Consider the following 10998-nt stretch of genomic DNA (forward strand, 5'->3'; position numbering starts at 1 on the left):
GACGTGATCCTCCGCCTTTTTGGATTTTACTACCATGTCGTCTATGTAGACCTCTATTGTATTTCCTATTTGCTTTTCAAACATTTTGTTCACTAACCTTTGATATGTTGCTCCTGCATTCTTCAATCCAAAAGGCATTACTTTATAGCAATATATTCCTTGGCTAGTAATGAAAGCGGTTTTCTCTTGGTCGTCCTTGTGCATGAGGATCTGGTTGTATCCACTGTACGCGTCCATGAAGGACAATAAATCATGCCCTGCTGTAGCATCTACCATGGCATCGATATGAGGTAGAGGGAACGGGTCTTTTGGGCATGCCTTGTTGATGTCTGTGAAGTCTATACAGATGCACCATTTTCCGTTCTTCTTTTTTACTACTACTACATTAGCAAGCCATTCTGGATATTTTACTTCTCTGATTTTTCCAGTCTTCAATAGGTTCTGGATTTCCTCATTAATAATCTTGTTCCTTTCTGGCGCGAATTTCCTTCTCTTCTGCTTTACTGGTATGTGTAGTGGGTCTACATTCAACTTGTGAGTAATTACGTCTGGAGAGATGCCTTTCATGTCTTCATGGGTTCAAGCGAATACATCTTTTTCTTCTTCTAAGAAGTCATATATTTGTTCCCTGAGTTCTGACTTCAGCTCTGATCCTATTCTGACATTTTGGTCTGGATGTTTGGGGTTCAACTGGACTTCTGTAGCTTCTTGTTCTTCTGCTATGCTTAACTTTTCTTGGCCCAGCTGACCCTCTGATTGCTATGCTGAACTCTTTTCTGAAGATGTTGCTTTTAGTGCGATCTTGTAGCATTCTTTTGCTTCCCTAGGATCTCCTCTAATTTCTTGAATGCCCCACCTAGTAGGGAACTTAATGACTTGATGGTATGTAGAGGGGATGACCTTCATCTCATGTATCCAAGGTCTGCCTAAGATCATATTGTACGAGGATAGAGTGTCAATCACTAGGAACTTGACCTGTAGATTGATTCCTTTTGCGTACGTAGCTAATGTAATCTCTCCACTTGTCTTCTTGGTTTCCCCACTGAATCCTACTAACATTGTTGACTTGTTGATGATGTTCTTTTCGTCTATGTTCATATGTTTCAGAGTGTCGAGCATGATGATGTTTGCAGAACTTCCATTGTCCACTAGGATTCTCTTGATCATGCAGTTCCCAACTGGGAGTGAAATCACTAAGCCGTCATGATGGCCTTTTATTACATTGCTTTCTTCGAACATGATGGGAATGTCTATCTTGGATTTCTCCCTCCTTTCAGGTTGTTCCTTATTACTTTCCTTCGCATGCCGCTTTGCTGCAGAATACGTCAAGCCACATACTTCTGATCCTCCTGAAATGAAACAGATGGTTTTGACAATTGGAGGCGGAGGAGGGGGACCTCTTTGCTTGGATTCTCTTTCCCTCCCAGAAGCTTTAGATTTATCTGAGAGGAGCTCTTTGAGGTAACCCTTCTTTAGCAAGTACGCCACTTCCTTTCTGAGCGCGACACATTCGTCAGTAGTGTGACCGATATCTGAATGGAAATCACACCATCTGGATAGATCTTTCTTCTCTCCAGGCCTGTCACTCTTCCTAGGCCACTGTACAATATCTCCCATCTTATTTAGGGTCCTAATTACCCCTACAGGGTTAACGTTAAAGCAATACTCATGTAACTTAGGTGGGAGTTCAGGATCCTCCCTCCAACCAGAAAATTCTTCTTCGACAGCATTGACTGTTCCCTCGTCAAAGCGAGAACGCTGATACGGCTTGAATCGATGGTCCCTTCTGGGAAAATTGTTGTTCCTTCTTGACTGGCGATCTGGCTCGAGAGTCTTTCTTGCATATGCATCTTCCTCAAATCTGACTTGAGCCATGCTTGCACATCTTCAAAGGTTGTACATGGATATTTAGTCAACTCCTTGTAGAGCTCACTATGGTCTAGCAATCCTCTTCTGAACGCTTCGATTGTTGTGGGAGCATCACACTTATGTATTCCAATATTCTCCCTGTTAAACCTGTTAAGATAATCTCTCAAGGATTCACCATGTCTCTGCACAACGCGGTACAGATCTGAAGATTGTTTTTTGATTTTCCTGCTGCTGGCAAATTGGACCTTGAATAGGTTCACCATTCCTGCAAAAGATCGAATAGTCCCATTACCTAAATTAATGAACCAGTTTAGAGCTGGACCTGATAATGTGGCTCCAAAGCCTTTGCACATGATAGCCTCTCTGATGTCTCTAGGGATTGAGCTTGTCATCATCTTCTGTTTGTAAAGGGATACGTGCTCATCGGGGTCTGTTGTTCCATCGTACATGGTCATATTGGGCGTGCTGAACCTCTTTGGGACTTCTACCATGGCGATCTCTTCTGAGAATGGAGATTCTATATAGCCATCTGCTGCCTCCTCTTCCATGGGTTTCGGCATTCCAGGGATTTTGGCTATTTTGGCCTCGATTGTCTTGAGGTATTCCTTGACCATCTTTTCTACTTTTCCCTCTTCGGCTCCTTCCTGACCGTCCTTCTTGGGGGTTCCTGCATCCAAAGAGTCTAGATCCAGGGTATCATCCCTGTTGTTAGATCCTTTTTCCCCGTTAGGGGTGTGAAAGGTTCCGGACAAGTCAAGCTGCATGGCTATACCTTCAGTGTTCTTTCTGGTGTTAATGGTTTTAGATGCAACTGATTGTATTTGGCTACGAAGGGCTTCATTTTGTTTGGTAAGGCTGGTGAGTTTGGTTTCAGTTTGGATCTTTTGAGCCAGCAGCGTTTCAATTTGGCTTTTCTGCTGGTCTAAAGTTTGGCGGAATGCGTTCATTCCTTCATTAATTTCGGCAATGGTAAAAGGTACTGGTTGCCCAGTCATGGTGTTTGTCTCGGTTTTTTGGCGAATTGGTAGGTTAATTGATTATCAGCCCCACGGTGGGCGCCAAATTGTTTAGGCAAATCTCAATAAGGACATTCAAGAATTTGCTAGGTTTGAGGGGTAATAACAATCATTCTACCAATAACATATAAAATAACTAAGAATGATAATAAATCAACAAGTAATCAATAAACAAGCAGTAAATATTCAATTATATAAAGAAGATGAGTTTAGAGATGCAATACTGAGCAAGAATAGGCCTCCTTGTTCAGTAGGGACGCAATTCCGTGGATAAAAGTAGAGCAAATTGTTTATATTTATGTATATGCGAACGTACATGATCGTTCAAATGTCTAATTCTTCTTATTTATATCTAGGGATCTCTAGGGTTTACAAATATATTCAGAATATCCTTGAAATGCATAAGATCTTCTTGATTTATCTTGTTTCCTGCTCTGTAGGTGTATCTTTGGCAAGTATCTCCTTGATTAATATGCTTGATGTTGCTTTCCTTGTTTATTTCAATCAAGCCGTTTTGCATATTCTTGCTGACCTATTGGCCTTGGATTGATGCCCTAGATGTAATGGGTTGTGTGATAATATGGGCCCAACAGTGGGACTGGAAGTGTAGTGGTGGGTAGTTGTAAGGGAGGAGAGAGAGGTGTTTGGGTTTTTTTGTTTTTGTTTTTTTTTAATTTTAACTTATTTATTTTGAAGTTAACAGAAAGTTTACTTCAGTAAACGGAGGGATTAGAGTAAGGTTACATCGTAGACACTAAAGGTATCTTGGGGGTACAATGTGGAGTTTTGAAAATGGGTGGGCACAACTTATAAAAGTCAATACCTCAGGGGCACTGTATAGAAAAACCCTTTAAAATATTACTGAAATTATATTTTGTATCACTAAGAGTGTATTTTGTACCACTAAATAGCAAAATTTAACTCCCACATAAATTGACCGGCCTACCCGTGCGAAACACTTTTAAATCTCTCTCAACCCTTGTTTATATAGTCTCTTTCTTCCAATTTACTACGAGTAGCATTGTTTCAGTGACCTGTTGTGCAGTACAGTAGCACTCCGTAGTATAATATCGGTTTGACTACCTCTTTACTTTCTTACTCTTTCTCTCTCCTCTAATTCACTCTCTCTCCTCTTCTCACTCATTCTTTGATACTCTCTGCACATCCCCACCTGAAGCATAAACCTTGAAGATTCATACTACTTTTTATCAGGTAATTTCTTTTCTTTTCTGGGATCTCTTCTTTTTCATGAATTAAAGATCTGTTCTTTTGTTTGATTAAATATGTTAATCTCATACCCAGTAATTTTATACGAAGTATTTGTTAATCTGCATTTTGTTCTTAATTTGGTTTCTTCTTCAAGTTGAAGTTCCTTCACTGGATCCCTTTCTCCTTGTTCAATCTCACCCCCTCTTTTGGGTTTCCTTTATTCCTTTCCTTTTTCTATTTTTCTGATTTGATTTTGTAATTTACCCATTTGTCTCCTAATTTCTGTTGATGGGCATTGAAATTAAAATCGAATGTGATTTTTGTTGATTTTATTCTATTACTAAAATAAAGATAAAAATTGCATTATGAATCAGTCCATGCAACTCAACCTCATATAATTTTTATAGAATAAGATTAATTATGTTGTTTGATTGTGGGTTTTGTGCTTTCTTAATTTGGATAGGAGGTGGACTACAGAACATCATAATTATGGGAGCTACTACTGTCATTTTCAGAAGAATGGGTGTTGAACCCAGATTCAATTGCATTTGTATACCATCACTTTGATGTTCCAACCCTTTCTTCTTTCCTAACTTCCTATGGCTTCCAATAATTCTGCTAAAGCATCTTCTGATCGCCAACATCGACTAGGGCGTTCGGCTTTTCCTTCCCAGGTTTCCGCCTCCACCAAATCTAAACCCGAATTCACAGACCACTTTGCGAATTCCCTACAAATTGCCTCCAAGCATCCTGATAAATCTAAATCCACCAACCAAAATGCATCCCTCAATTTGTTGTCCGGTGTTGAGCCCTCTTCGGCTGACATAGATCCTGTTGAGAATGAAGCTAGGATTTTGGAGGATTTATCCACTGATCATGAGAAGAAAACATCAGAATATGGAAGTATCAAAGACAGTTCAGTGTCTGCTAAATTTAGTGATGGAACAAGCAGCCTTGCGAAGACAAGTGGAAGTGCCAAAACAAGTGGCCGGCTTGATTTTGTAGAAAGTGGCAAGAGTAGTTTGTGTAGAGGAAGCACTAGCACCGATGTTAGTGATGAGAGCAGTTGCAGCAGCTTTAGTAGCAGCATTAGCAAGCCTCACAAGGGGAATGATGTCAGATGGGAGGCTATTCAAATAGTCCGTGCGAGAGATGGAATGTTGGGGTTGAGCCACTTTAGACTGCTCAAAAGGTTGGGATGCGGGGATATTGGTAGTGTTTACCTTGCTGAGCTGAGTGGAACTAAGTGTTACTTTGCCATGAAGGTAATGGACAAAGCATCTTTGGCTAGTCGCAAGAAGTTACTACGAGCTCAGACAGAGAGAGAGATTCTTCAATCACTGGACCACCCTTTCCTTCCTACTCTGTATACCCACTTTGAGACCGATAAATTTTCATGCTTGGTGATGGAATTCTGCCCGGGTGGAGATTTGCATACTCTTAGGCAGAGGCAGCCAGGGAAATATTTTACTGAACAAGCAGTAAAGTAAGATTACCTACAGCTCAAGTACTAATTAAACTTTATACATTGTGTCACTTTTCTTGTTTATTGTTCTGTCCATTTTTTTTTCCCATTGAGCATTTGGATTTTGTTTGTGGTATATCTTTGCTAGGACAGGTTATTTTTTCTACTGACATGCTATTGTTCGGTATGTTCACTCAATATGTCTGAATTGAATCACATTTCAAGATCTTAAATTTACTCATTCCACAATCTGATACTGGCAAGCTAACTTAGAGTGCTGCCCAATTTTCCCTGTGCTGCAATGGTAGAGGACTGAGACTCCATGGTACAATTCTGTGTTTAACCACAATTTGCAGGTAGTTGACCAATCACATCTCTGAAAGTTCAAAAAATATCATTCATAATTTTGTTAATGAGGGTTCCTTATATGGTTTGTTTACTGGTGCTAAGCCTTGCACAACAACTCCTTTAGATATCTCAGGCACTGAGTTTGTTCACCTGTGGCTTGTACTCTTGTAGGAACTCCTGTCACTATAAGATCCAAGCAATACCAGCGTTGTATTCTGTGCTTCAACTTTTGATTAGGAAAGATTAACCGTCACCATTTTGTTACATGGACATGGACTTTTTTTTTTTTTCATTGTGTGATGCAACCACGCTGACTTCTGTTTTGCAATCAACACTTGTAGATTTTATGTAGCAGAAGTCCTCCTGTCGCTGGAGTATCTTCACATGCTTGGGATTGTGTATCGTGATCTCAAGCCTGAGAACGTCCTTGTGAGAGATGATGGACACATAATGCTCTCAGACTTTGATCTTTCCCTTCGTTGTGCTGTGAGTCCAACACTAGTGAAGTCATCATTGAATGAGATGGAGCCGTTGCGAAAAGATCAAGGTTACTGTGTTCAGCCAGCTTGTATTGAGCCTTCCTGCATCCAGCCTTCATGTGTTGCGCCGACAACATGCTTCTCGCCACGTTTTTTTACAAGTAGGTCCAAGAAAGATAAGAAGGCAAAGAATGAAATTGGAAACCAAGTGAATCCACTCCCTGAGCTTATGGCAGAGCCAACCAGTGCCAGATCAATGTCTTTTGTTGGTACCCATGAGTATTTGGCACCCGAAATCATCAAAGGGGAAGGTCATGGAAGTGCAGTAGACTGGTGGACATTCGGGATCTTTCTTTATGAGCTTTTATTCGGTAGAACTCCTTTCAAGGGTTCGGGCAACCGTGCTACTCTGTTCAATGTTGTGGGGCAACCTCTAAGATTTCCTGAATCCCCAGCTGTAAGTTTTGCAGGCAGGGATCTAATAAAGGGGTTGCTTGTGAAAGAACCACAGCATAGGTTGGCATACAAAAGAGGGGCAACAGAGATTAAGCAACACCCATTTTTTGAAGGTGTCAACTGGGCACTAATACGGTGTGCTACACCCCCTGAGATACCGAAGCCTGCTGTTATTGAAAAGGCAGCAGCTCCTCCTCCCTCTCATGAAAAAGCTGATCTTGCTATGAGGGCACCTGATCAAAAGGGTTCTGACAATTACCTTGAATTTGATTTCTTCTGAGGTTTCAATGTTTGTTCCAATTTTCTTCTTTTTTTCTTCTTTTTTTCCGTATATGTTTCGCACTCTGCTGGATTAGGAGAATTGTTGCCAAAAAGATTTGATCTTTATAATTATCTAGTGAGCACAAATTGGGAGAAATGCGGTGGAGTTGGAGTGCCCTGTACTGAGGAGGCAGAAGCAGATATGGTTGCAATATGCTGATCTAGGCCTGCAAGGGCCATAACTGTTTGTTGCCTGTAATGTGTATGTTTAAACTAATGTATTGGGTGCGGTATGAACTCTCCAAATACTCGAAAGAGAGGTAAAATATATATGTATCTTAAGATGTGCTCCATTTGTTTCAGAGCTTTTTAATTTTCAAAAGTATTAACCCTGTTGCTGTTCACATTTCATTGAAGTCAGATACATGAGTTATTGCGGAGTAAATTAGCCATTGCTAATACTCCGTTACTCCTGACACCATGAACTCATGAAGAGAGTGACCCATTTGTTTTTAAGGGTCATTATCTAAAATTTGTTGGATGAAATTCTTCTCTATGTACAATTTTAATTATGTAAACTCTAGGTCATACTCTTTGAAAGGTGTCTTCTTTTTTTAAAAGATTAATTCATATAAATGATCTTTATTAAGAAGAATGAATAAAAATGGCAGTATATTTAAAAAGCTAGAATTATCTTTTACAAACAGCATAATTGCACATGCTGAAGAATCAAAATTTCTGCTGGCTGTACTGCACCAACTCACCAAGGCAAGGGTGACTACAAGTGCATGATTAAGGACTAAAGTAACATAATTCTGATTGTTAAAGGGCTGGGAGTCATAATTAGGGTCTAAAGTCAGTAGATCAAAGTAGGATTTGGAGTATTAATTAAAGACATTTAAATAAGTACATATTACTTGATATTATTATTGCATATTTGTCGGACTGAATGTCTCCTAAATGGAATTATTGTATGGAACAGATATACAATAGTACTCCTCAGCAGAGTACAGATACAACAACTTAAAAGTAAAATAAACTACTCAAGTAGTCAAGTGTGAGGTTGCATACATTCTTTACAAGTCACAGCTCTCAAGGAGGAACGGCGGCTATATTTGCGAAAAATAATGACAAAATGCGGTGAGCGTGGATCGGACACGCGACCTTCAGATCTTCAGTCTGACGCTCTCCCAACTGAGCTATCCCCGCTTCTTGTATTTTTCCTCTTACATAAAATTGATACTTGGACGATGAAAAACATTAACCTTTAAAGCAACAAGAGAAGGAACCGTGGGGTGGAGGAGGCTGCTGTTGCTGCTCGTCGAATTGATTACGGCCTTCGCTAGAGGCAGCTGTTGGTGAAGAAGTAGAATTTGAATGCAGATGATATTCAAAAGTTCGATAATGCTCAGACATATTCAGTTTTTTGCCCTGACATACAATTGTGAGCTCGCACCCCTCATCTGCATTTTGCCTTATCTGATCTGCTACTGTCGCACTTCCTTTTCCTGCTTTCAGTTTCCTGTTACATCACACCATGCATCATTCTTTACAATTTTGTGAACAGATTATACGCCCTTGACATTTATTTATTTAACCAAAATATAGGGAGCATTATATATTTGTCAGCTTAACTAGTTTTAATCTTGTTTTCAGGAATCAGGACCTGTACAGTGGGTTACTACTAGCTTAATTATATATAGCTGGCGTCTGTAATACCTCAAGTTGGACTTGGACATTCCTACAACCAACTGGCGAATGTTGAGAACAGAAATCAACTCCACGATAGCATTTGCCACAAAATCACTCTCGATCAGTATAGTCTCTACCTGTACCTGTAAATGTTCACCATTGTTTACATTAGTAATTAAGCATTTCTTGCTAGATACAAGCATTACATACTACTAATTAGCCCAGTACATAAGCTGGCTTAATTAAGAGCACTTAACCAAATCCAAGTTTATGGGATTAGCATTCATTGATTACCCGATGTGAAGTGCAGATATCAACGTACTTGTTAAGTAATTCCCGCCTCTTTCTGGTATCCTGCACCATGTAACTCTCCACAAGGTCTGGACTCACTTGAGTCTTTGGTACCACCCCTCCTCCAACTGCAATCATTCTTTCATTATCAGCAAAATGCATTTATTATCATGTACTAACTCCTAATTCCTAAAGGATAAATATAATTTACTGTATGCCACCAATTAGTTAATTACAGTCTTACAGATCAGATTCCAGATTCCCTTAAAGCAAATTAATATAACCAAGGGAGCTAAATTATCCAATAATATTAGTATACATACCAAGTAATTATTAGGAAAAATAAAATAAAAATTGGACGACATGGCAAGGCAGTTAGATGAAGAATTATTAGGAAACAAGTGTATTATAGTTAATGAGATGAGGTGCTTACAAGGGCTTGGAATGAATTTGAGGTCAGAGAAGACGTGAATGAGATAAACAAGAGTAGTCCCAGGATGAACAGAATGCTTGAGGGTCCATAGAAGCGCACCATTGCTCGATTCACTCTTGCCCACCGCAACATACACCACATCATCAGATGATCTTCCACTATTATTGTGGATATCAATAGAGAACAAACTTGTGGTGTTAGTTATTATGCCACCTTCACTGATAGTAGTCAACTGCTGCCCTCCTGATCTCCCAATAAAGCTAGTCTTATTTTTTTTATGTGACGATGCAATAAGATTCTCCTCATCTTCCTCCATAATCTCAATGATCTCGCTCACACCACCAAAATCATAATTGCTCTTGTGTATGGAATCAAAAGGAGTGTAATGATGATGGTCAACTGTGGCTGTTGCAGTGGCATTGGCATCGCTGTCATCAGGCCTGCTAGGGGATGTGATTTCCATAGACGAGCTTGAGGTTGAAGGTGCTGACACTAGTTTGATGAGATTGATATCTATAATTTGTTTTTAGATTCTGGCCTGACTCTAGTTTCTACCGACAAGATGTAATGATAATATACTGTATTATCTATCTATCCAAGTAAACAAGACTTATGAGGAGCAGGTATAGGAGAAGGCTAAGAAGGCGATTAGTTGCTGATAATAAAATCTTATCCTATGATATGCCTCTCTAATGTAGGGAAGGGCAGGGAATTGAAATTAAAATTTCCTGTGATTATATTACATGAGTATCAAAGTTTTGATATAGGTCTGAATGTCTGATCAAGGAAGTTAGATGGTGCTGACTCTGTTGGTGCTGACTTTGTTGCTCTGTGGCCTGAAATATTTGATCAAGAGAGTACAATCAACTCTTTAAAAGTTGTTGAATAATCTCAATCCCTTCCTTTAATTAGCGACATAAAGGTCTAAACAAAATCTATTAACGTGGGCCTAGCTAGTATGATTTTTATTTTTATTCTTAATTCTACCTTTACTTTCATTATCAGCTGCTTGTCTAGTTGTGCCTATTACCCGCACTAGACAATATATACTGTTCTTTCCCATTCACTCGGTAACAACCAAATTATTCAAACCTGAATGCGCCATGGTACTTGTTTACAACGGTCGCATAAGGTACCTGTAGTTGCATAATCTGTAGTCAAGTGTCATAGTTGGGTTTTTTTTTTCTAGTGAGAAAAATCCCTGAAGAAAAAGTCTCAAGGCCAGAAAACTAAGTGTCAATGTTCAAAAAAGGAATATGCGAATACGTGAGAGAATCACGGAGAACTATTTCCAAAGAACTCGTCATGACAGCTACATGAACTCCTAATTTAATATATTGTGTTTTTTTTTTAACACTTTAATTTATTGTGTTACTACTCTGTATAATTAATGTGTAGTATTATTTTATTACAAAGGTTTATTGTTTGTCCCTAACCTTTCCTTGCCTGCCTTCCAGCCTTCCTCATTGATCTTAACTT

The 10998-nt window shown here is 39.3% G+C and overlaps 3 protein-coding genes and 1 non-coding gene across 4 annotated transcripts; 1 reads left to right on the forward strand and 3 right to left on the reverse strand.

The window, feature by feature from the left end:
* Nucleotides 1-759: 759 nt before the first annotated feature.
* LOC110731121 lies at nt 760-2864 on the reverse strand. Its single transcript, XM_021910956.1, has 2 exons — nt 2017-2864; nt 760-1885 (listed from the first exon to the last, which is right to left on the reverse strand). Exons 1-2 carry the CDS (start codon nt 2862-2864, stop codon nt 760-762), a joined length of 1974 nt encoding a protein of 657 aa, XP_021766648.1.
* Nucleotides 2865-3892: 1028 nt separating this feature from the next.
* Nucleotides 3893-7649, forward strand: LOC110731200 (serine/threonine-protein kinase D6PKL2-like). Its single transcript, XM_021911038.1, has 3 exons — nt 3893-4097; nt 4558-5580; nt 6249-7649. Exons 2-3 carry the CDS (start codon nt 4694-4696, stop codon nt 7120-7122), a joined length of 1761 nt encoding a protein of 586 aa, XP_021766730.1. The 5' UTR covers nt 3893-4097; nt 4558-4693; the 3' UTR covers nt 7123-7649.
* A 200-nt stretch (nt 7650-7849) lies between these two features.
* LOC110731202 lies at nt 7850-10590 on the reverse strand. The gene is made up of 4 exons (XM_021911039.1): nt 9520-10590; nt 9090-9214; nt 8823-8938; nt 7850-8625 (listed from the first exon to the last, which is right to left on the reverse strand). Exons 1-4 carry the CDS (start codon nt 9980-9982, stop codon nt 8364-8366), a joined length of 966 nt encoding a protein of 321 aa, XP_021766731.1. The 5' UTR covers nt 9983-10590; the 3' UTR covers nt 7850-8363.
* On the reverse strand, nt 8240-8312 carry TRNAF-GAA. The gene has a single exon. It is a non-coding gene; the product is annotated as a tRNA-Phe (tRNA).
* Nucleotides 10591-10998: the final 408 nt, after the last annotated feature.

This window comes from Chenopodium quinoa, unplaced genomic scaffold (genome assembly GCF_001683475.1).
Source record: "Chenopodium quinoa cultivar QQ74 unplaced genomic scaffold, ASM168347v1, whole genome shotgun sequence".
NCBI classification, from domain to species: Eukaryota; Viridiplantae; Streptophyta; class Magnoliopsida; order Caryophyllales; family Amaranthaceae; genus Chenopodium; species Chenopodium quinoa.